Consider the following 26,679-nt stretch of genomic DNA (forward strand, 5'->3'; position numbering starts at 1 on the left):
CCTAGGGATCTGGGTGCGCACGTCCTGTGTAATAGTAGTGTAGTGACGTGATGCATCCTATGACCCGTCACACACTAATCAAAGAAATCTTCGGAGTTAGCCTTTCCAAGTTCCTGTAGTTGGCAAGCGTAGTTCGCAAGGGTGTCCCTGCCAGCCAGCGGTCAGGAACTTGCAAAGCTCCTCACTTTCCTGCCAGCCTCCTTTAAAAGGTCGGCGTTTCGCTGAGATGGGCAGAACAGTACCGACCAGACCGACCAGTGCACAAACTACATCTCCTCGTCCAGTCTTCTAGCTGTCCCATCGAGCCTCGTCGTTATCATCTGCTACCGCCTCGCTGGTGTTAGGCTCCACGTCCAGCTACAACCATAAAGCTCCACTAAGCTGTGGCCTTAGTCCAAGCTTCGCCTATATTTCTCATGTGACACTTCTAGTGTCGCACCTTGTGGCTAATTACCAAAAGAAAGAGATTAGATATTTTGTGTTGATTTTCATTTGTCCTAGCGTTGTTCCGAACTAAAACTACTACAGTAGTCCTTGATATATATATGTATATATATATATCTTGTAATTCTTGTTGTTGTTCCAGATTGTCACGAGTCCTTTGAGCCCTCTTCTGGTTTGGTAGGTTCAATCTTTCGAGAAAACAATCAAGATATCAGAAAAAATAATTACAAACACATATATACATATAGTGTGCATTTTGTTAGTTATCACATAATCATTTTTAAATATCAACCATCATGTGCTTTACCATTTACTGTCTTATATAATTTGTATTTACCATCATTTGTAATTGTTCATACAATTAATGCAGAAGATGTCTTAGTAAAGATGAACGAAATAAATAGAAGATTATGGAAATCTTAAGAAGAAGAAGAACGCGAAGAAGAACGTAAAGAAGAAGAAGAATGCGAAGAAGAAGAAGAAGAAGAAGAACGCGAAGAAGAACGGGCATTTTGATGGTTAACTTCTCCCATATGCTTACAGGAGTGTGTCCGCAAATGGTAATGAGGCTACCCAAATTACAGAAAGTTTATTTTTAATTGTATTATAATTTATTTCTGCTACCTCCCTTGTAAAGGAAAAGGCCATTGGCATATATCAGAAGCAGAGGAGGATCTTTATTGGGAAGCATACAATATAGATTCTAATGTGTTTTATTGGAAAACATACAATACAGATTCTAACATGTAGAAAGAATATTGAATGCATCCATCTTCTAATCAATATTCATTTGTCTTGTGCAAATGTTTTTCTGTCTTTTTTGAAATATCCATATATTCTGTAGAGTTGTAGATGATAGTTGAGTTGTAGATGATAGTTTCACAAGAAACTCCAGTGCTCATCTCTGGTAATATCTGTTACACTCCAGCTTCTTCCTAATTATGTTCTTTTTCCTACTAGATGCTGGTTCATTTTTCATCAATAGTGTCTGAAAAATATATATAAAAATCAGTTGATTATGTTGTTTAACTTTGAAGTACCTTAAATATGATGTTGGTGAAGCAGTAGTTTCTAACCTACACAAGGCAAAGAGGAGAGCAGATGTGAAATGGGGTAAGATTATGACAGAAAATTTTGAAAGTAATAAAAAGGTGCTTTGTAAGGAAATTAAGAGAGGAAGAGGAGGGGAGTCAAGTAGAGAAGAAAAGGTTAAAGGTGCAGATGGAGAGATGATAATGGAAGAAACAGTAGTAAAAGGAAGATGGGCAGAGTATCTTAGGGAGTTGCTAAATGTGAAGGAGGATAGGGAGGGAAAGGTAGTTGCAGTGGAAAACATTAAGAAAATGACCATGATGAGTGAGGAAAATGGAGGAGAAATAGGGAAAGATGAGGTGAAAGCAGTTGTTAAAATGATGAGAGCAGGTATGGCACCTGGGTTGGATGGGTGTCATATGGAGTGTCTAAAAATGGGAGGTACAGTGATGGTAGACTGGCTGGTAAGGTTATTTAATGTTTGTTTCAGAGAGGGTAGAGTGCCAGAGGACTGGAGGAGTGCATGTATAGTTCCACTTTATAAGAAAAAAAAGGGGACAAGTGTGAGTGTAGTACTCTCTAGTTTCAGAGGGATCAGTTTGTTGAGTGTAGTTGGGAAGACTTAGGGGAGGGTCTTGATTGAGAGGATTAGGAGAGTAACAGAGGGAGTAATTGGTGAGGAACAGTTTAGGTTTAGGACAGGTAGGGGTTGCAAGATCAGATTTTTGTGGTAAGGCAGATATTGTTAAAGCTATAAGAAAAATTAAGGATATTTTTTGGGTCTTTATGAATTTGGAAAAGGCTTATGATAGGGTAGACAGGAAGGCACTGTAGGAGGTATTACAGATATATAGGATAGGAAGAAAGATGTTAAGAGCAGTCAAGAGTTTTTACGAGAGTAGTAGAGCTTGTGTTAGGATAAGAAATGGAGAGAGTAAATGGTTTGAGGTAAAGGTGTGACTTCGTCAGGGATATGTTACATCACCTTGGCTGTTCAATTTATACAAGGTTAGGGTGGTGTGAGATGTAAATGCAAGGGTAATGGGCTGGGGCTTGGAGATGGTTAAAGAAAATGGAGATAAGCCAGTTGTTGTTTGCTGACGACATTGCGCTTGTAGCAGGATCAGAGGATGGATTGAGGAAGTTAGTGACAGAGTTTTGGAAGGTGTGTGAAAGAAGGAAGTTGAAGATAAATGTGGGTAAAAGTAAAGTGACGAGGTGTACAAGGGAAGAATGTGGCAGGATATTGGAGGTGAGTATTAACCCCTTCCATACGGTGCCGCACACGTAGGCGTCATGGGGAGCGAGTGTATTCGCGAGGCTGCCATATCGGCGTCTTGATTATATTTATTGTAGTCGCCTGTCCATAATGACATTCTTTCTAATTCTTTTGTAATCGCATTTTCTATGGTTATCAAAATTCACGGGTGAAGAGAGAACGATCGATATAAGCGGTGACTATATTTTATGATGCGAGTATTATTACGACACGTCGTACGGCTGGCATTGGCTGCTGCCACCGAGATCTAAGTCCATGACGCCTACGTGTGCGGCACCGTATGGAAGGGGTTAAGGGGGAGAGACTGGAGGAAGTGGATAGTGTTAGAAACTTGGGTGCGAATGTGGCAGGAAAAGGAAGGGTGGAGGTAGAATGTAGATTGAGAGAACCAAATAAATACCTTGGTGAATTAAAAGATGTAATGAGAAATAGATATTTGGGTATGGATGCTAAGAGGAGATTGTATGAAGGAGTGATTGTGCTGGCAGCACTGTATGGGGCAGAAACATGAAACATAAGAGAGGAAGAGAGGAGGAGTTTGAATGTGTTTGAGATGAAGTGCCTGAGGAGTATGATAGGCTGAACAGAGTGAGAAACAAGGAGGTGAGGAGGAGGGCAGGGATGGAAAGGGAGTTGGAAAATAGGGTTGATGAAAGAGTATTGGGATGGTTTGGACACATGGAAAGAATGAGTTAAGAAAGATTAGTAAAAGAGGTGTGGAGGGCAGAGGTAGAAGTAAACACGAGGGGGCAACCAAGGATGAGATGGATGCATGTGGTAAAAGGGGCATAGGGAAGGAGGGGAATGTCTGTTGAGGAAGGACGGAAGAGGACAGGAGATACAGTGATGACTCATCATCCAGGAGGAATCAAGATAGAGGGAGGGAGGAGGATGAATGGGAGTGGAGTATGTGGGGATGGAATAAGTGGGAGTGGAATTTATGCCTTTGTTCTTTTTGATTTTGTTTTTACTATCACCCTTGTGAGGGAGAAATAGCCATTGGTATATGTATATATGAGAAATCTTCAAGGTTTTTATGAGTCTTGGGTGTCTACTGTGTAAGGGTTATAGGGGAGGTCAGGAAGAGATTTTCAAATGATAAGGAAGATGACACTGACAACACTGATACCGAAGTTAGCATTAAGAATGCTATACATTTTCTATTCTCTAAAAGGTATATTTTTGCCATTCTCTTTTATCTCCTCACAAATATATTCATGACAAAGGCTGAAGACCTGGGTGCGAATAAAGTAAATATATATATATATATATATATACACACCAATCAACCAAACCTAGCTTCAGTCCTATCTTTATGCAGAATATTTGAGAGACTATTTAAGAAAATACTACCAAATTCCATGTTTTTTTTTTATTGCCGGCACTTTGGACATAACAAGCAACAGTGTCACCATTCAATGGGCATATTTATTGTCTTGTGTTAGGTTCCCACACATGGATCCCCAAGCCCAGATCCAGCCAAATGCTCAAGCTGCAGCCAAAATCACAGAACATTTACTTGACACTGTATGTTGCTTTGAAAGTGAAAGCCTCTGCTTCCAAGATTCAAGAGCCAGGAATTACATATGCAGAAGCACTATGATTCACCACCTCAACATGATCCTCTACTACTTCCACTCTAACAGCCCCACCAAGTGAAACCACAAACACAACTTGAGAGCCCACAACACAACAAATTACCCCGCACAGTCCTGCATTCCCTCTAGTTTCTCTACTCAACCCTCCTGTCTTTTGCCGACAACACCCACATCAGTCGCGCAGTGCTGGAGAACGAAGACGTATACCATCTACAAGACGATCTCAATATGGTCTATGCTTGGGCTAATGATTGTAATATGCAGTTCAATGAAGAGAAGTTTGAGGTCATGAGATATGGTACTAACCAAGAAATTAAAGACAATACCGAACTGTACACAGAAAGAGGAATGACAATCATACCAAAGCACATGTAAAATGTCTGGGTATATATCTAGGAGATGATGCCACTTTCCAGCACCATATCACGGAGACCATGAAAAGGGCACGGGGGATGGCCAATTGGGTATTACGGACTTTCTCCTCAAGAGAGATGGAGGTAATGCTAACCCTTTGGAAGGTGCTAATCCAACCTATCATGGACTATTGTAGCCAACTCTGGTCTCCACATAAACAAGAAGACGTCCAGAGGCTTGAGGCTGTCCAAAGAAATTACACCAGGCATATTAGAGGGATGAAAGATCTCAATTATTGGGATCGCTTGAAAACACTGGGACTCTACTCCCAACAAAGGAGGAGAGAAAGATATAGGGTCATCTACACATGGAAAATCCTGAAGGGCCTTGTTTCTGACCCCACGCCCTCAACAATCAAGCCATGCTACAGTGTAAGGCACGGATGCAAGTGTGAGAGACAAACGTTCCCACCAAGAGCTCCAGAGAGGGTTAAGACCTTACTGGCATCCAGCCTGGGGCATGAGGGGCCAAAATTTTTCAACACTCTTCCAAAAGAAGTGAGAGAGAGAACCAACTGCCCGTTGGACAGCTTCAAGCATGTGCTGAACAGATTTCTATGGACGGTGCCAGGTTACACCGCCATCAGAAGGTTGTCCTCCAACACCATAACAGACCAACTGGACCTTGTGAGGAGGGACAGCAGGGCTGGCAGCAGCGGTAGGTCACTACGGCTGTGAGGACAGACCTCGGAACTTCTCCAAGTAAACCAAGTAAGTAAATTCCATTTTATAGAGACCCTAATTTTTACCAGTCCACCACATCCTCCCACTGTGAACCCATCCTCTCCTTCCTTTCATCCACCCCATCACCAACAACTTTCCTCTCATTGTTCATAAAAAGAAGCTATTACCCACCCAAAACAATACAACAAATAATTTAACATGCAAAAATTATCATATCTGTTCTCTATCTCAAAAGTGCCACCAAAGCACTATTTGAAGTACTCAAGACATTCTACCCCCACCTTAGGCTTGTGCTGCCCAAATACATGAGGTCTAAGCTGACTTATACTCTAACCTAAAACCAATCCCACTTCCCTGTTCCATAAAGGCACTTCCTAAAAAATACAAACTAGGTTCGGGTGACCCCGTGGACTGGGTTTGCCGGCTGTCATATACTAGATTCTTAAACTTCACAATCCTCCCAGGCCCAACTGAAATAAGTGATTACTGGTTAGGTTCAACTTCCTCATCCCCGTAATTCTCTCTCCAAACCCTCACCCATCAAAGATATCCCCTCTTTCAAAACATGGATGCGCCCACTTCCTCCCGCCATGCACCCTCAACCTACTCATTACAAAGGACCAACCCCCTACCCCCATCAAAAATACACCTCCTCTTCCAAAACATGGACACACTCACCCCTCGATCTAGTTTTTCAACCTGCTCCTTATACCAAATGGACATTCCCTACAAAATTGCCCAACATGAGAAGACAAACTTTCCCTCCTCTTTATCTAACCATCAATATCCATTCTCATTGAGCCACCCGACAACAGTGACCCAACCCATCTCCAACAATCCCTTTTAACATACAACCTATACTCACAATTGTATCCTGTCAACCCAAATACTTATGCACTCAGTTCTATGATGGAAATTGTGGACTCATCCCAAACTCCTCCTCCTCCAACTGTGTCTGCCCACAAAAAGCACAACCAGGTACATGTACACTTCCGCACTTATGAGATTATAGATTTGTCCCCTCTCTTCCTTCTCAAGCCAAACGAGGCCAAAACTCTTTCTACAGGGCCCACTTGCCATCTGTTCTCTACAACCTCTCTTCAGGGGGCACCACTTCAAAAACGCACCGATCTCCTATAACAGCTACACCCCCTACCTTCCACAAGAAGAATTAGATGCTCGGCACCGCTCTTTCTATGACGAGCTCCACGCTGATAACCCTTTCACCGAGGAGTCCCACGCCGATCTCCTCTTCCAGCAACAAATAACACACCAATCGCCCCTCCTACGACGATCCCCGTAACAGTCACCCCTCGTGCGTCGATCGCCCTTCCTGCGAAGAGCCCTGCGCCGATCGTCAACCCTGCTATTATCTCCACACAAATCGTCCTTCATATGGCGTGCCCCACACTGATCGCTCCCCCAGTGACGAGCCACACACATACGGTTTGGTCCTTATGCGACCTATCTTTTGCAGCTCTTCTTCACGGTCGGCCCTCGGAAGATTCCCCCTTCAGACCGTCACCTTGTCTAAGGCTCTCTTTTTCTTTCCATCAGTCCCCTGCCCGTCACATACAAGGGCGAGGACATCCACCAGGCAGACTTCCTGTTTAGGCTTCCACCTGCTTCGATTTCCATCGTGGCGTGTTAGATGGCTATCACCTTGCGTACCCATATATTCCAATGAGGTCAGCCGGCCAGCTGTCACGAATTGAGGTCATAGGATGAATTACCTTCCTGACCTCTTTCCTCGGCTTGCAGGCTGATTTGTGGTTAATTGGATGTTCTCGGTTGTTGCTGCTGACTAAACGGATATAGAAATAACTTTTCACAACATGGACGAAGAAAAAAAAAGTGCTTGATCCACCCTAGATTAGAATATGTATTTACCTAGTTGTATTTACCTAGTTGTATTTTACGGGAAGGGGAGCTATGCTCGTGGGGTCCCGTCTTCATATCTCATTTTATCTAAACTATTTTTAAATTCATGTATTGTTTTTGCACACACCACTTTCTCATCTAACTTGTTCCAACTGTCTATTGCTCTGTGAGGAAAGCTGTTCTTTTTCAAATCTCTTCTATAGTTGTCTTTTTTTATTTTCTTTCCGTGTCCTCTTGTATTTCTGTCATCCCATTTTATCAGATTCTCTCTATCAGTAATTTCTATGCCTTTCATGATTCTGTAAATAGCTATCAAATCTCCTCTCTCTCTTCTTTGCTCTAGTGTCTGTAGTTTAAGTTTTTGTAGTCTCTCTTCATATGATAGTTTTGAGAGTGTTGGTGCCAGTTTAGTAATTGCTCTTTGTATTCTTTCAAGTTTTTTTATACATTTTTTTGTACTTGGTGACCATATCGTTGCTGCATATTCCAATCTTGGTCTTATCAGGGTGACTAGGATTTTCCTCACCATTTCTTCATCCAGGTATGTAAATGCCACTTTGATTGTTCTTATTAAATTATAAGTTTCTCCAAAAATCTTATTTATATGTTTCTCAGGTGACATATTATTCATAACAATGACTCCCAGGTCCCTCTCATTTTCTACTCTTTTTATTCCTTCTTCTCCCAAATTATATGATCCTGTTATTCTGTTTTTGCTTTTTCCAAATTCCATTATACTACACTTTTTTGTATTGAACTCCATCTCCCACTTCCTACTCCATTCTTGTACTTTATTTAGATCTCTCTGTAGTGATTCACAATCTTCTTCAGTTTTCACTCTTTTCAGTAATTTTGCATCATCTGCAAAGAAGCTCATATAGCTTTCAATTCCTTCATCCATATCATTAATATATATAGCAAACATTATTGGGGCCAGAACTGTTCCCTGCGGGACACCGCTTATTACTTCATTCCATTTTGAGTGCTGATCTCTTATCACTACTCGCATTTTTCTTTCTTGCAAAAAGTCTTCCATCCAATTTAGCAATTTACCTTGTATTCCTCCTTCATATTCTAATTTCTTAAGCAACTTCTTATGTGGTACTTTGTCAAAAGCTTTTTTTAGGTCTAGAAATGCACAATCAGCCCATCCATCTCTTTCTTGTATTATATCTATTAGCCTTGAATAGAAACATATTAAATTGGTGACGCATGATCGTCCTTGTCTGAATCCAAATTGCCTTGGATTTAGTACGTTGTTTTTTTCCAAGTATTTTACCCATCTACTTTTGATAATTCTTTCACATATTTTTGCTATTGTACTTGTTAGAGAGACTGGTCTATAGTTGGTAGGTTCTTCTTTATTTCCTCCTTTATATATAGGTACTATATTTGCTTTTTTCCAATCTTCTGGAACTTTTCCTTCTTTTAAGGAACTGCTTATTATGCTATGTATTTTGTCTGCCAGTTCATTCCTACATTCTTTCAGAATCCAGTTTGCTATTTCATCTGGCCCATGCGATTTTCTGACATCAAAATTACCCAAGTGTGTCAATATTTCATTCTTCGTTACTTCTATTTCTTCCATAGGGGGAACTTTTTCCTTCCACTCAATCTCTTCAGGTTGTATATTTTCCCTTGTAAACACTGATTTAAAATGTTTGTTCATAATTTCTGCCATTTCCATTTCCTCAGTGTATTCAACTCCCCCTTGTCTTAATTTCTCCAAGTCTTGTTTGTTTTTCAGTTTATTGTTTACAAATCTGTAGAATAGTTTTGGTTGATCTTTACACTTTTCTATAACATCTTTTTCATATTTTCTTTTTTCCTCTCTGCACTTTTGTACATATTCATTTCTATAACCAGTATATATTTTCCATTTTTCAGGTCTTCTGTCTTTTTTCCATCCGGTCCAGGCTTTGTCTCTTTTGTCTTTTAACTCCCTACAACTTTTGTTGTACCAGCATTTTACATATTCTTTTTCTTGTTTTTGTCTTGGGACATACTTTTCCACTCCTTCTTTGTAAATTTTTGTCAAAATATTCCATTTCTCTTCCACTGATGTTTCTTCTTTGTATATTTCTTCCCAGTTTTCTTGTTGGAAGAATTCTCTTATTTGATCAAAGTTTGTTTTTTCATACATCATTCTTCCTTTTCTATATTGTTCATTTCTTTTCATATATTTTTCTTCATTAAGTTCCAGTTCAATCAATATGTGGTCACTTTTACCTATTGGTGTTTTATATTCAATCTTGTCCACTATTCTAGGTTCAGATGTAATTATTAAGTCTAGCCTCGATGGTTCTTCTTCATTTCTATACCTAGTGTTCTCTTGTATCCATTGTGTCATTGAATGGTCAGTAATCATCTCAAGTAGAGCATTTCCCCATGAGTCATCACCACTCTTTACTGTCATTTCTTCCCAGCAGATTTCTTTGCAATTAAAGTCGCCCATCATAACTATTCTTCCTCCGTCTTCCATTATTTTAGTTAATGCTATCTTTGTGTCCTCTAACATACTTTTATGTTCATTCTCCTCCCATGAGGCTGTTTTCGGAGGCACATAGTTGATCACAAATTTTCTGCTCTTCTTATCTCGGTCTTCCACTTCTATCATAATCATCTCTACTGTATTCTTTCCATATATGACACCTTTCACGTTTATATCCTTCTTTGTCAGGAACATAACTCCACCCCCTTGTTTTTTCTCTCTGTTTCTAATCCAATAATTGTATGTATCATGTCCTACACTGTTGGGTGGTAGTGGGCCTTTTAATTTTGTTTCTACAATTCCCATTATGTCCGGTTCTTTTTCTTTCAAATAATCATTCAGTTCATTCAATCCTGTTATCAATCCATCTATATTTGTGTAAGACACTCTTAGTTTTCTGCCACTTCCATTGTGTTCTCTGTTTCCCTTATGTTTTTCTTTAGTATGTCGAACTGCTTTATTTTCATGTTCACTACTCTCCAATAGAATCTCTCTTTCTCTGACTCCGTTCTTTCCTCGTTTTTTGCCTTAGCTTCAATTCTTTTCTGCTTTTCTGCCTCTCTTTCCTCCTTATTCATTTCTCTTTTTATCCATACCTTTTTATATTGATCATTTGTTGCTAGTTTCCCTGTCTTGGATAGAATTTTCTCTGCCGTTGTTTGTGACCTGAATTTAATCTTAATTGGTCTGGTCTTATCTGTACTATATTTTCCGAGTCTGAATTTTTCCTCAATTTCCTTTATAATTTCTGGTTCATCTTCCTGGACTAATTTTAATAAACTGCTTACCCTTTCATTTTCCTCCTTGATTCTTGCGGTTCTATCTGGGTTATGTTTCTCTTCCATTCCTAATATAATTATACATTTCTTTTTGTCAGCTAATTCTCTTACTATATTCTCCTTCTGTCTCATCACTTTAATAACTGAGTCTTCATTATGTTCTTTCAATTGCTGTTTGACTATGTCAGTGAATGAAACCTTATTCCCTTCTTGAGTTATTCTCCAATTTTTAGCTTCTGTAGCTATTTTCTCACTGTTTTCATTACTATTCTTCTTCAATTTCTCATTCTCCTCCTTTACATTTCCTAACTGTCTTTTTAGGTCCTCTACTTCTTCAGTTAAGTTTCTGTTAGTCTTCTCTAGTTGTTCCAATCTTTCAATTCTTTGTAGAATGGAGCCTACATTACCTAACTTACGTTCCAAGTCCTCGATCACCTTATCAACTCTCTCCTCTAGTCTTATCAGTCTGGGGGGGGTTGTGTCCCCCCCACCCTCTTTAAATCCCTGGAACATATTCTCGTCACTTTCTACTGTATTTCTCCTCTCTATACTTCTAATCTTTACATTTTTATTTGCCATTTCGTCATCCGGTGGTCGTTTCATGTTGATCTTCCGCCCGTCTGCCTGGGCCAAGTCCTCCACATCCTCATTATCTTCCATTTCCCCAGTAATCCCTCCCCCTCTCCTCTTTCCTTACTTTCCCACTACCTCACGAGCAATTCCCCCCCCCCTGCAAATACAAAAAGGCACTTCTCTTTGCGTTGGTATCCTCAATCTGCACTTTTCTTCAGAGCGTTCGTCAAGCCGTCCATTCGTTGAAGTGTGTGTGTATATGTGAGTGTAAGTGACAATGACTATTGTATGCCTACTTCTTCATCTACAGGTCTGGTAGTTGGTAGAGTAAGACTCGAATGATGGAGACATGAACCTACACCAGTCATGCGCAGGTCCCGTGGCTTGAGATTGGAACTTGGGGCAGTGCTGCTGGTAGTCTTCCACCTTCGCGACGAGGTCATCTATGGCAAAGAGGTCGCAGCCACCATCTCCTCCTGCCGTCCAGGAAGCGGAGAAGAGCTCTGGATTGTAGTAGACGCACTGGTTGGGTCCCTGGAGGTCGCCAGTGACCTCGCCGTCACGGGCTCCACACAAACCACCTGTGTTATACAAGTCCATCTGTGGACGAGGAGGAAAAGACAGGTTAACAAGAGGTGCAAACACAGTGTGTCTTTGCCAAGTAACTCTACTGTGGAAGGGGAATCCCAAAAGATGAATATGATCTAATATGAAAAACAGTCCATCGAGAATACCGTGATATTCTTTACGCTTGACTGGGCAGAGAGGCGCCCTCCTAGCTGAATGTAATTGTTTGCAGACAGCCAGAGAAAATAAACCGTATTGCCCAACAAAAGGTCATTTCGAAAGTTAAAGTACTACAATACCAAATTTTTCAAGATCATGGGTCGACCTTCCCACAACTTCCACTGAGCTCGATTGTGAGTTAAAAATGAAATATACGAACCATCATGATGTGTGAAATGTGCAAAAATAGGGTTAGTTAGGCACATGGTGTACAAGTTTAGCAGTTGAATGTGAAAATGAAGGCCATGCAAAGTTTAAGGATGGGGCGCCCCACAATCTCTGTACTCTTTTTTCTGATCATAGGCACCTTCACAGCAATGTGGGAGTCCTTCAGGGACACGGCCATTATGTTGGGGAACTCGACGTAGACCTGGTCCTTGTACACCTCAACAATGCACATATCCATCTCCTTGTAGCGAACTACCTCGCGGTCCCTGGCCATGACCACTGGCTTGCCGTTCACCTGAAAAGTCATAGAAAAATTAGAGAAGCTAACTAGCAAGGCAATGACGCTACCGTTCTACTATGCAGGACATTCAAAAAGAATGTTCTGGAACTTGTCCTAATTATTACCTGATGTCAACTCGCACAGTACAGTATGTATTCTTAATTCCAGCGAGTCTTATTCAGAAGAGCTATCCGACAAATGTGTGAAGTTTCGACAAATGTATTAACTATCTCTGCCACTGGGGCTCGAACTATTGTCTGTGCGACTGGTTACCATAAGGTAATGACACTATCACTGTACTACGTAGCCCTATCACCTATTGTCCTCTTAACAAGAACTACCCTACCCTTTCCATCTTTTTTGTTTTCTCCCCTTGCGCCCATCCTTCTTCTCCAACAGACCACCCTCCTTAGATATAAAAGGAAATAGTACTGTGAAAATCTGAACGAAGAGGAGGTATGGGAGGTGGAGACCGCCTTACCTGATACATCTTGTGCTACTGGCACATGCTAAAAGCCACCATATAGATTAGTTTTACCTCTCTATGAGTGCTAAGTAGATATCATTGATGGGCTCCTCAGGGATCGAGTAGTGTTGAACGTGACTCGAATCCTGAGGATCTGAAGCTCAAGTCTATCACTGTTAGACAGTACATTAGTTGCATGGTAGCACAGGTCCCTATCTGCATCTCTTTACTACATTAATCCTCAGAGTAGTCTTTGATTGACTAGGAAATTGAGAAAGTCTTGGTTTTAACTATATACCCACGAAATTGGTTTTATCATAAACCTGTAAGAAAACGCATGACTTCATCCTCTCTTATAGCTACAACAACTCTCGTACTTTGACTTCATCAGACGTGATGTCAGCGACGATCATGCCCAATGGGTCGATGAAACGTAATTGGACTCCTGGCTTTGGATATTCGACGTGGCGGTGGAGGAGCATCCAGCTCTCGTGCCGATCAACATCCATCGCTAACACTCGCCAACACAAACTCCTTTCCAGTGGATAAGTCGTGCCATCGAAAGTGTTGACCTGTTGGAAGTTACGTCCATTATCAAGCGAGGCAGGGTGTGTTTTGTTTAACACAGTCATGAGATTGAAGCATCACATGAATATTTAAAGTCTAGTTCACATTTTTTTTAGGAACATCATTGTCTCTAATGCATCCAATGAAATATAAAATTTCTTATGAAATTATCATGAAATATATCTGCTGAATGGTGTCTACGTTGAGACCTCTTTATGACACCTGTGAAGAATATTTTACAAGGGTACATTTGCTGACATCCGTAAGGGGTTAAAAGAATGCTATTTTGACCCCTAGGTGGTATTTGACAAAAACATTGTTGATCAAGTGAATAGATGATACCAAAAACATTGGCTAACATGATAATAAAGGACAACCGAGATGACAGTGAGAAAAGAGAGAAAATGAGAGAAAAGAGAGAATAAGGAATGAAATGGAGAGCTAAGAACAAAAGCAGACTAAAACAACTGTGGTGGTGATTTTGTTGGTGCTAATCTTGTGAAAACTTTATCATCAAATCTGATGAACTAAGGACTCAGAGTGGTGTTGTGAAGAACTGACTGCCTACATCTTGATTCATAAGGATTCCCAGATCAACTAAAGTGAGTTTTACATTTTGACCCGACCTTATTCGAAGATATTTTTCTTGACTTACGTGATCCTCGTAGACATGACACTCGTCGTGGAGGGGAGCGATGCCGTGGTTGGTGTGATGGTAGTTGTGGTCAAACGAAACAAAGTCATAGACAAAGTCAGGCAAATGCAGATGGTTAATGAGAGATGTCTCTGTAGGCTTGTGCATCCAAATATCCCAGAGGTTGTTGTCAATGCGTCTGTTGGAGAGAGAAAAAAAAGTTTCATTGTTCTGACTGGACAGCAAGGGAGAACGGGTCACCACAGAGAAAGTAATAACAGCTGCAAGACAGAGCTCAACCAAAAAGATATATTAGGCATATGAGATGATCAATAGATAATACTTATCAAACAGCTGAACTTGAACATCAAGGTTTAAGAATAGGAAAATAGGAAAAAAGTGGAAATTATTCTTCCCAGCAACTCTCTTTTCAACCAACTAAACTGAAGAATAAGTAATAATAATAATAATAATAATAATAATAATAATAATAATAACAATAGTGACAATAATATCAATAGTAATAATAATAATAATAATAATAATAATAATAATAATAAAAATAAAAATAATTATGATGATGATGATGATGGTGATGATAATAATAACAATAATAGAAATAATAATGATAATAATAACAATAATTATAATAATAATGATAATAATGATAATATTAATAACAATAATAATAAAAATAAGAATAATAATAATGATAATAATAATAGAAATAGTTACAATAATAATAATAATAATAATAGTGATAATAATAACAATAATGATGATAATATTGATAACAATGATAACAAAAAAATAATAATGATAATAATAATAATAATAATGATAATAACAAAAATAATAGAAATAATAATAATAATAATAATAATAATAATGATAATAATAATAATGATGATGATGATAATAATAATGATAATAATGACAATAATAATAATAATAATAAAAATAATGATAATATTAATAACAATGATGATAATGATACAATTATGATAATGATAATAACGATAATAATAATAATATTAATAATGACAATAATAATGATAATAATAATGATAATAATGATAATAATAATAATAATAATAATAACAATGACAATAATAATAATAATGATAATGATGATAACAACGATAATAATCCCCGTAAATCAGAATGAGGACAGAACTAGAATATTTTACTCTGTAGGTCTATGGGTACTCTTCATAAAACTATTCCATTACCTCTAAGAAAGTTTTCTACCTCTGATCCACCCTTCTGAAACTCCCTACCATATTTTCATTTCACAAGTTCTGTATATATATATATACATATGTATACATATATATATATACATATATATATATATATGTATATTTATATATCTATATCTATATATATATATATATGTATATATATATATATATATATATATATATATATATATATATATAATATATATATATATATACATGTGTTTACCTAGTTGTATTTTACGGGAAGGGGAGCTATGCTCGTGGTGTCCCGTCTTCATATCTCATTTTATCTAAACTATTTTTAAATTCATGTATTGTTTTTGCACACACCACTTTCTCATCTGACTTGTTCCAGCTATCTATTACTCTGTGAGGAAAGCTGTTCTTTTTCAGATCTCTTCTATAGCTGTCTTTTTTTATTTTCTTTCTGTGTCCTCTTGTATTTCTATCATCCCATTTTATCAGATTCTCTCTATCAGTAATTTCTATGTTTTTCATTATTCTGTAAATAGCTATCAAATCTCCTCTCTCTCTTCTTTGCTCTAGTGTCTGTATTTCAAGTTTTTCTAGTCTTTCTTCATATGATAGTTTTGAGAGTGATGGTGCCAATTTTGTAATTGCTCTTTGTATTCTTTCAAGTTTTTTTATACATTTTTTTGTACTTGGTGACCATATCGTTGCTGCATATTCCAATCTTGGTCTTATCAGGTTAATTAGAATTTTCTTCACCATTTCTTCATCCAGGTGTGTAAATGCAACTTTGATTGTTCTTATTAAATTATAAGTTTCTCCAAAAATCTTATTTATATGTTTCTCAGGTGACATATTATTCATAACAATGACTCCCAGGTCCTTCTCATTCTCTACTTTTTTTATTTCTTCTTCTCCCAATTTATATGATCCTGTTATTCTGTTTTTGCTTTTCCAAATTCCATTATACTACACTTTTTTGTATTGAACTCCATCTCCCACTTCCTGCTCCATTCCTGTAATTTATTTAGATCTCTCTGTAATGATTCACAATCTTCTTCCGTGTTCACTCTTTTCAGTAGTTTTGCATCATCTGCAAAGAAGCTCAAATAGCTTTCAATTCTTTCGTCCACATCATTAATATATATAGCAAACATTATTGGAGCCAGAACTGTTCCTTGCAGAACACCGCTTATTACTTCATCCCATTTTGAGTGATTGTCTCTTATCACTACTCTCATTTTTCTTTCTTGCAAAAAGTCTTCCATCCAATTAAGCAGTTTGCCTTGTATTCCTCCTTCAGTTTCTAGTTTCTTAAGCAACTTCTTATGTAGTACCTTGTCAAAATGTTTTTTAGGTCTAGAAATGCACAATCAGCCCATCCATCTCTTTCTTGTATTACATCTATTAGCCTTGAATAGAAACATATTAAATTGGTGACGCATGATCGTCCTTGTCTGAATCCAAACTGCCTTGGATTTAGCACGTTGTTTTTTCTAAATATTTTACCCATCTACTTTTGACAATTCTTTCACAAATTTTTGCTATTGTACTTGTTAGAGAGACTGGTCTATAGTTGGTAGGGTCTTCTTTATTTCCTCCTTTATATATAGGTACTATATTTGCTTTTTTCCAATCTTCTGGAACTTTTCCTTCTTTCAAGGAACTGTTTATTATGCTATGTATTTTGTCTGCCAGTTCATTCCTGCATTCTTTTAGAATCCAGTTTGCTATTTCATCTGGTCCATGAGATTTTCTGACATCAAGATTACTCAAGTGTTTTAATATTTCATTCTTTGTTACTTCTATTTCTTCCATAGGGGGGACTTTCTCTTTCCATTCAATCTCTTCAGGTTGTATGTTCTCCCTTGTAAACACTGATTTAAATTGTTTGTTCATAATTTCCGCCATTTCAGTTTCCTCTGTGTATTCAACTCCTTCTTGTCTTAATTTCTCCAAGTCTTGTTTGTTTTTCAGTTTGTTGTTTACAAATCTGTAGAATAGTTTTGGTTGATCTTTACACTTTTCTATGACATCTTTTTCATATTTTCTCTTTTCCTCTCTGCACGTTTGTACATATTCATTTCTATAACAGGTATATATTTTCCATGTTTCAGGCCTTCTGTCTTTTCTCCATCTGGTCCAGGCTTTGTCTCTTTTGTCTTTTAACTCCCTACAACTTTTGTTGTACCAGCATTTTACATATTCTTTTTCTTGTTTTTGTCTTGGGACATACTTTTCCACTCCTTTTTTGTAAATGTTTGTCAAAATATTCCATTTCTCTTACACTGTTGTTTCTTCTTTGTATATTTCTTCCCAGTTTTCTTTTTGAAAGAATTCTCTTATTTGATCAAAGTTTGTTTTTTCATACATCATTCTTCTTTTTCTATATTGTTCATTTCTTATCATGTATTTTTCTTCATTTAGTTCCAGTTCAATCAAGATGTGGTCACTTTTACTTATTGGTGTTTTATATTCAATCTTGTCCACTATTCTAGGTTCAGATGTAATTATTAGGTCTAGTCTCGATGGTTCTTCTTCATTTCTATATCTAGTGTTCTCCTGTATCCACCGTGTCATTGTATTGTCAGTAATCATCTCAAGTAGAGCGTTTCCCCATGAGCCGTCTCCACCCTTTACTGTCATACCTTCCCAGCAGATTTCTTTGCAATTAAAGTCGCCCATCATAACTATTCTTCCTCCATATTCCATTATCTTATTTAATGTTGTCTTTGTGTCCTCTAACATACTTTTATATTCACTCTCTTCCCATGAGGCTGTTTTCATTTCTTGTTTTTGTCTTGAGACATACTTTTCCACTCCTTTTTTGTAAATTTTTGTCAAAATATTCCATTTCTCTTCCACTGTTGTTTCTTCTTTCTATATTTCTTCCAAGTTTTCTTTTTGGAAGAATTCTCTTATTTTATCAAAGTTTGTTTTTTCATACATCATTCTTCCTTTTCTATATTGTTCATTTCTTTTCATGTATTTTTCTTCACTTGGTTCCAGTTCAATCAATGTGGTCACTTTTACTTATTGGTGTTTTATATTCAATCTTGTCCACTATTCTAGGTTCAGATGTAATTATTAGGTCAAGTCTCGATGGTTCTTCTTCATTTCTATACCTAGTGTTCTCCTGTATCCACTGTGTCATTGTATTGTCAGTAATCATCTCAAGTAGAGCGTTTCCCCATGAGCCATCTCCACCCTTTATTGTCATCTCTTCCCAGCAGATTTCTTTGCAATTAAAGTCGCCCATCATAACTATTCTTCCTCCATCTTCCATTATCTTATTTAATGTTATCTTTGTGTCCTCTAACATACTTTTATGTTCACTTTCTTCCCACGAGGCTGTTTTCGGAGGCACATAACTTATCACAAACTTTCTGCTCTTCTTATTTCTGCCTTCCACTTCCATCATAATCATCTCTACTGTATCCTTTCCATGTGTGACTCTCTTCACGTTTATATCCTCCTTAGTCAGGAACATAACTCCACCCCCTTTCTTTGTCTCTCTGTTTCTAATCCAATAATTATATGCATCATGTCCTACACTGTTGGGTGGTAGTGGACCTTTTAATTTTGTTTCTACAATTCCCATTATGTCCGGTTCTTTTTCCTTCAAATAATCATTCAGCTCATTCAATCCTGCTATTAATCCATCTATATTTGTGTAAGACACTCTTAGTTTTCTGCCGCTTCCATTGTGTTCTCTGTTTCCCTCTTGTTTTTCTCTTGTGTGTCGAATTTCCTTACTTTCATATTCACTACTCACCAATAGAATCTCTCTTTTTCTAACTCTGTTCTGTTCTCGTTTTTTTCCTTAGCTTGAAGTCTTTTCTTTTTTTCTTCCTCTCTTTCCTCTTTATTCATTTCCCTTTTTATCCATACCTTTTAATATTGTTCACTTGTTGCTAGTTTCCCTGTTTTGGATAAGATATTCTCTGCCATCATTTGTGACCTGAATTTAATCTTAATTGGTCTGGTCTTATCTGTACTATACTTTCCAAGCCTTAACTTCTCTTCGATTTGTTTCATTATTTCCGGTTCATCTTCCTGAACTAATTGTAGTAAACTGCTTACTTTTTCATTTTCCTCATTGATTCTTGAGGTTCTATCTGGGTTATGTTTCTTTTCCATTCCTAATATAATTATACATTTCTTTTTGTCTGCTAGGTCTCTTACAATATTCTCCTTCTGTCTCATCACTTTGATAACTGAGTCTTCAGTTTGTTCTTTCATTTGCTGTTTAATTATATCAGTAAATGCAACTTTACTATTTTCCTGTATCTTCCTCCACCCCTGTGCCTCTTTTGCTATTGTTTCTTTATTGTCTTTATTGTTCCTTTTTAATTCTTCATTCTCCTCTTTTACTTCTCTTAACTGTCTTTTTAGTTCTTCTATTTCCTTAGCTAAGTTTTTGTTTGCCTTCTCTAGTGCTTCCAATCTTTCAACCCTTTCTGCCATTTTTGACATTCTACCAAACCTACTCTCCCAATGTTCAGTCATTTGTTCAAGTTTTTCTTCGAGTCTTGCCAGTCGGGGGAGGTTGGTATCCACCCACTCCCCCTCATTAAATCCGTGGAAATTTTTATCCCCACCTTCTATTGTGCTACTCATATCTATGTTTCTAATCTTTACATTTTTGTTAGACATTTCGTCGTCACTAAATTGGTCCGGGCCTCTTTTGTTTACATGGCGTCTGCCTGCCTGGACCAAGTCCTCTCCTTCCTCATTTCCTTCCATTTCCCTCAGTTATTCCTCCCCTTCTCTTTTTTCCTCACCCTCCCACTACACCACAAGCAATTCCCCCCCCCTATAAATACAATAGGTACTTCCTTTGCGTTGAGATCCACGAGAATTTCACTTTTTCTTCAGGACTTCAATCTCTGCCGTCCATCTAACAGACGTGTGTGTGTATTTATTTACCTAGTTGTATTTACCTAGTTGTATTTTACGGGAAGGGGAGCTATGCTCGTGGTGTCCCGTCTTCATATCTCATTTTATCTAAACTATTTCTAAATTCTTGTATTGTTTTTGCACACACCACTTTCTCATCTAACTTGTTCCAGCTGTCTATTACTCTGTGAGGAAAGCTGTTCTTTTTCAGATCTCTTCTATAGCTGTCTTTTTTTATTTTCTTTCTGTGTCCTCTTGTATTTCTATCATCCCATTTTATCAGATTCTCTCTATCAGTAATTTCTATGCCTTTCATGATTCTGTAAATAGCTATCAAATCTCCTCTCTCTCTTCTTTGCTCTAGTGTCTGTAGTTCAAGTTTTGCTAGTCTCTCTTCATATGATAGTTTTGAGAGTGTTGGTGCCAGTTTTGTAATTGCTCTTTGTATTCTTTCAAGTTTTTTTTATAAAAAATTTTGCACTTGGTGACCATATCATTGCTGCATATTCCAATCTTGGTCTTATCAGGGTAATTAGAATTTTCTTCACCATTTCTTCATCCAGGTATGTAAATGCAACTTTGATTGTTCTTATTAAATTATAAGTTTCTCCAAAAATCTTATTTATATGTTTCTCAGGTGACATATTATTCATAACAATGACTCCCAGGTCCTTCTCATTCTCTACTTTTTTTATTCCTTCTTCTCCCAATTTATATGATCCTGTTATTCTGTTTTTGCTTTTTCCAAATTCCATTATACTACACTTTTTTGTATTGAACTCCATCTCCCACTTCCTACTCCATTCCCATACTTTATTCAGGTCATTCTGTAGTGATTCACAATCTTCTTCCGTTTTCACTCTTTTCAGTAGTTTTGCATCATCTGCAAAGAAGCGCATATAGCTTTCAATTCCTTTGTCCATATCATTAATATATATAGCAAACATTATTGGGGCCAGAACTGTTCCTTGCGGAACACCGCTTATTACCTCATCCCATTTTGAGTGATTGTCTCTTATCACTACTCTCATTTTTCTTTCTTGCAAAAAGTCTTCCATCCAATTAAGCAGTTTGCCTTGTATTCCTCCTTCAGTTTCTAGTTTCTTAAGCAACTTCTTATGTAGTACCTTGTCAAAAGCTTTTTTTAGGTCTAGAAATGCACAATCCGCCCATCCATCTCTTTCTTGTATTATATCTATTAGCCTTGAATAGAAACATATTAAATTGGTGACGCATGATCGTCCTTGTCTGAATCCAAATTGTCTTTGTTGTTTTTTTCTAAATATTTTACCCATCTACTTTTGATAATTCTTTCACAAACTTTTGTTATTGTACTTGTTAGAGAGACTGGTCTATAGTTGGTAGGTTCTTCTTTATTTCCTCCTTTATATATAGGTACTATATTTGCTTTTTTCCAATCTTCTGGAACTTTTCCTTCTTTCAAGGAACTGCTTATTATGCTATGTATTTTGTCTGCCAGTTCATTCCTGCATTCTTTCAAAATCAAGTTTGCTATTTCATCTGGTCCATGCGATTTTCTGACATCAAGATTACTCAAGTGTTTCAATATTTCATTCTTTGTTACTTCTATTTCTTTCATAAGGGGACTCTCTCTTTCCATTCGATCTCTTCCGGTTGTATGTTCTCCCTTGTATACACTGATTTAAAATGTTTGTTCATAATTTCCGCCATTTCAGTTTCCTCTGTGTATTCAATTCCTTCTTGTTTTAATTTCTCCAAGTCTTGTTTGTTTTTCAGTTTGTTGTTTACAAATCTGTAGAATAGTTTTGGTTGATCTTTACACTTTTCTATGACATCTTTTTCATATTTTCTCTTTACCTCTCTGCACATTTGTACATATTCATTTCTATAACAAGTATATATTTTCCATTTTTCAGGTCTTCTGTCTTTTCTCCATCTGGTCCAAACTTTGTCTCTTTTGTCTTTTAACTCCCTACAACTTTTGTTGTACCAGCATTTTACATATTCTTTTTCTTGTTTTTGTCTTGGGACATATTTTTCCACTCCTTTTTTGTAAATGTTTGTCAAAATATTCCATTTCTCTTCCACTGTTGTTTCTTCTCTGTGTATTTCTTCCCAGTTTTCTTTTTGAAAGAATTCTCTTATTTGATCAAAGTTCATTTTTTCATATATCATTCTTCCTTTTCTATATTGTTCATTTCTTATCATGTATTTTTCTTCATTTAGTTCCAGTTCAATCAATATGTGGTCACTTTTACTTATTTTGTGTTTTATATTCAATCTTGTCCACTATTCTAGGTTCAGATGTAATTATTAGGTCTAGTCTCGATGGTTCTTCTTCATTTCTATATCTAGTGTTCTCCTGTATCCATTGTGTCATTATATGGTCAGTAATCATCTCAAGTAGAGCATTTCCCCATGAGCCATCTCCACCCTTTACTGTCATCTCTTCCCAGCAGATTTCTTTGCAATTAAAGTCGCCCATTATAACTATTCTTCCTCCATCTTCCATTATCTTATTTAATGTTGTCTTTGTGTCCTCTAACATACTTTTATGTTCACTTTCTTCCCACGAGGCTGTTTTCGGAGGCACATAATTTATCACAAACTTTCTGCTCTTCTTATCTCTGTTTTCTACTTCCATCATAATCATCTCTACTGTATTCTTTCAATATGTGACTCTCTTCATGTTTATATCCTTCTTAGTCAGGAACATAACTCCACCCCTTTGCTTTGCCTCTCTGTTTCTAATCCAATAATTATATACGTCATTACCTACACTGTTGGGTGGTAGTGGACCTTTTAATTTCGTTTCTACAATTCCCATTATGTCCGGTTCTTTTTCCTTCAAATAATCATTCAGCTCATTCAATCCTGTAATTAATCCATCTATATTTGTGTAAGACACTCTTAGTTTTCTGCCACTTCCATTGTGTTCTCTGTTTCCCTTTTGTTTTTCTCTTGTATGTCGAATCTCTTTAGTTTCATATTCACTACTCACCAATAGAATCTCTCTTTTTCTGTCTCCGTTCTGTTCTCGTTTTTTTTCCTTAGCTTGAAGTCTTTTCTTTTTTTCTTCCTCTCTTTCCTCTTTATTCATTTCCCTTTTTATCCATACCTTTTTATATTGTTCACTTGTTGCTAGTTTCCCTGTTTTGGATAAGATATTCTCTGCCATCGTTTGTGACCTAAATTTAATCTTAATTGGTCTGGTTTTATCTGTGCTATACTTTCCGAGCCTGAATTTTTCCTCAATTTGTTTCATAATTTCTGGCTCATCTTCCTGAACTAATTTTAGTAAACTGCTTACTTTTTCATCTTCCTCATTGGTTCTTGAGGTTCTGTCTGGGTTATGTTTCTCTTCCATTCCTAATATAATTATACATTTCTTTTTATCTGCTAAGTCTCTTACTATATTCTCTTTCTGTCTCATCACTTTAATAACTGAGTCTTCAGTTTAATCTCTCATTTGCTGTTTAATTATGTCAGTAAATTCAACTTTACTGTTTTCTTGAATTGCCTGCCAACCCTTAGCTTCTTTAGCTATAGCCTCTTTGTTTTCTTTATTATTCCTCTTTAATTCTTCATTCTCCTCTTTTACTTCTTTTAACTGTCTTTTTAGATCTTCTATTTCCTTAGTTAAGGTTTTGTTTGCCTTCTTTAGTGCTTCCAATCTTTCAACTCTGTCAGCCATTTTTGAAAGACTATCAAACTTACTTTCCCATTGCTCAGTCACTTTTTCAAGTCTTTCTTCCAGTCTTGTTAATCTGGGGAGGTTGGTAACCCCCCCACCCTCTTTAAAACCCTGGAATTTGTTATCATCATCTTCCACTGTTCTGTTCTTATCAATATTTCTAATTTTTACATTTTTGTTGATCCCGTCCTCACTGAAATCGTCATTATTGGTATGCCGTTTGTTTATAATCCGCCTGGCTTGGACCAAGTCCCCCTCTTCCTCATTTCCTTCCATTTCCCTCAATATCCCTTCCCTTCTCTTTCCCTATCACTTTCCCATTACACCACGAGCAATTTCCCCCCACCCTGTAAATACAATAGGTACTTCCTTTGCTTTGGGATCCACGAAATTTCACTTTTTCTTCAGAACGTCCTCTAAGCCGTCCATTCGTTGAAGTGTGTATTTACCTAGTTGTATTTACCTAGTTGTATTTTACGGGAAGGGGAGCTATGCTCGTGGGGTCCCGTCTTTATTTCTCATTTTATCTAAACTATTTCTAAATTCATGTATTGTTTTTGCACACACCACTTTCTCATCTAACTTGTTCCAACTGTCTATTACTCTGTGTGGAAAGCTGTTCTTTTTCAAATCTCTTCTATAGCTGTCTTTTTTTATTTTCTTTCCGTGTCCTCTTGTATTTCTGTCATCCCATTTTATCAGATTCTCTCTATCAGTAATTTCTATGCCTTTCATGATTCTGTAAATAGCTATCATATCTCCTCTCTCTCTTCTTTGCTCTAGTGTCTGTAGTTCAAGTTTTTGTAGTCTCTCTTCATATGATAGTTTTGAGAGTGTTGGTGCCAGTTTTGTAATTGCTCTTTGTATTCTTTCAAGTTTTTTTATACATTTTTTTGTACTTGGTGACCATATTGTTGCTGCATATTCTAATCTTGGTCTTATCAGGGTGATTAGGATTTTCCTCACCATTTCTTCATCCAGGTATGTAAATGCCACTTTGATTGTTCTTATTAAATTATAAGTTTCTCCAAAAATCTTATTTATATGTTTTTCAGGTGACAAATTATTCATAACAATGACTCCGAGGTCCTTCTCATTTTCTACTTTTTTTATTCCTTCTTCTCCCAAATTATATGATCCTGTTATTCTGTTTTTGCATTTTCCAAATTCCATTATACTACACTTTTTTGTATTGAACTCCATCTCCCACTTCCTACTCCATTCCTGTACTTTATTAGATCTCTCTGTAGTGATTCACAATCTTCTTCAGTTTTCACTCTTTTCAGTAGTTTTGCATCATCTGCAAAGAAGCTCATATAGCTTTCAATTCCTTCATCCATATCATTAATATATATAGCAAACATTATTGGGGCCAGGACTGTTCCCTGCGGGACACCGCTTATTACTTCATTCCATTTTGTGTGCTGGTTTCTTATCACTACTCTCATTTTTCTTTCTTGCAAAAAGTCTTCCATCCAATTTAGTAATTTACCTTGTATTCCTCCTTCAGATTCTAGTTTCTTAAGCAACTTCTTATGTGGTACTTTGTCAAAAGCTTTTTTTAGGTCTAGAAATGCACAATCAGCCCATCCATCTCTTTCTTGTATTATATCTATTAGCCTTGAATAGAAACATATTAAATTGGTGACGCATGATCGTCCTTGTCTGAATCCAAATTGCCTTGGATTTAGTACGTTGTTTTTTTCCAAGTATTTTACCCATCTATTTTTGATAATTCTTTCACAAATTTTTGCTATTGTACTTGTTAGAGAGACTGGTCTATAGTTGGTAGGTTCTTCTTTATTTCCTCCTTTATATATAGGTACTATATTTGCTTTTTTCCAATCTTCTGGAACTTTTCCTTCTTTCAAGGAACTGCTTATTATGCTATGTATTTTGTCTACCAGTTCATTCCTGCATTCTTTCAGAATCCAGTTTTCTATTTCATCTGGTCCATGTGATTTTCTGACATCAAGATTACTCAAGTGTATCAATATTTCATTCTTTGATACTTCTATTTTTTCTATAGGGGGGACTTTCTCTTTCCATTCAATCTCTTCAGGTTGTATGTTCTCCCTTGTAAACACTGATTTAAAATGTTTGTTCATAATTTCCGCCATTTCCATTTCCTCAGTGTATTCAACTCCCCCTTGTCTTAATTTCTCCAAGTCCTGTTTGTTTTTCAGTTTATTGTTTACAAATCTGTAGAATAGTTTTGGTTGATCTTTACATTTTTCTATGACTTCTTTTTCATATTTTCTCTTTTCCTCTCTGCACGTTTGTACATATTCATTTCTATAACTGGTATATATTTTCCATTTTTCAGGTTTTCTGTCTTTTTTCCATCTGGTCCAGGCTTTGTCTCTTTTGTCTTTTAACTCCCTACAACTTTTGTTGTACCAGCATTTTACATATTCTTTTTCTTGTTTTTGTCTTGGGACATACTTTTCCACTCCTTTTTTGTAAATGTTTGTCAAAATATTCCATTTCTTTTCCACTGATGTTTCTTCTTTGTATATTTCTTCCCAGTTTTCTTGTTGAAAGAATTCTCTTATTTTATCATAGTTTGTTTTTTCATACATCATTCTTCCTTTTCTATATTGTTCATTTCTTTTCATATATTTTTCTTCATTAAGTTCCAGTTCAATCAATATGTGGTCACTTTTACCTATTGGTGTTTTATATTCAATCTTGTCCACTATTCGAGGTTCAGATGTAATTAATAAGTCTAGTCTCGATGGTTCTTCTTCATTTCTATACCTAGTGTTCTCCTGTATCCACTGTGTCATTGTGTGGTCAATAATCATCTCAAGTA

The 26,679-nt window shown here is 36.9% G+C and overlaps 1 protein-coding gene across 1 annotated transcript in view; it reads right to left on the bottom strand.

Moving 5' to 3' along the window:
* Positions 1-1,143: 1,143 nt before the first annotated feature.
* LOC143036794 (hemolymph clottable protein-like) overlaps positions 1,144-26,679 on the bottom strand; it is a 51,018-nt gene continuing 25,482 nt past the window's right edge. The window contains exons 9-13 of the mRNA XM_076204536.1: positions 14,097-14,274; positions 13,252-13,446; positions 12,268-12,423; positions 11,534-11,774; positions 1,144-1,432 (exon numbers count right to left, since the gene is read on the bottom strand). Of these exons, the coding sequence (XP_076060651.1) occupies positions 1,413-1,432; positions 11,534-11,774; positions 12,268-12,423; positions 13,252-13,446; positions 14,097-14,274 (790 nt within the window). The 3' untranslated portion in view covers positions 1,144-1,412. The remainder of the gene's footprint in view (positions 1,433-11,533; positions 11,775-12,267; positions 12,424-13,251; positions 13,447-14,096; positions 14,275-26,679) is intronic.

The sequence above is a fragment of the Oratosquilla oratoria genome, chromosome 21 (assembly GCF_046742065.1).
Source record: "Oratosquilla oratoria isolate Oo_2021 chromosome 21, ASM4674206v1, whole genome shotgun sequence".
Classification (NCBI taxonomy): Eukaryota; Metazoa; Arthropoda; class Malacostraca; order Stomatopoda; family Squillidae; genus Oratosquilla; species Oratosquilla oratoria.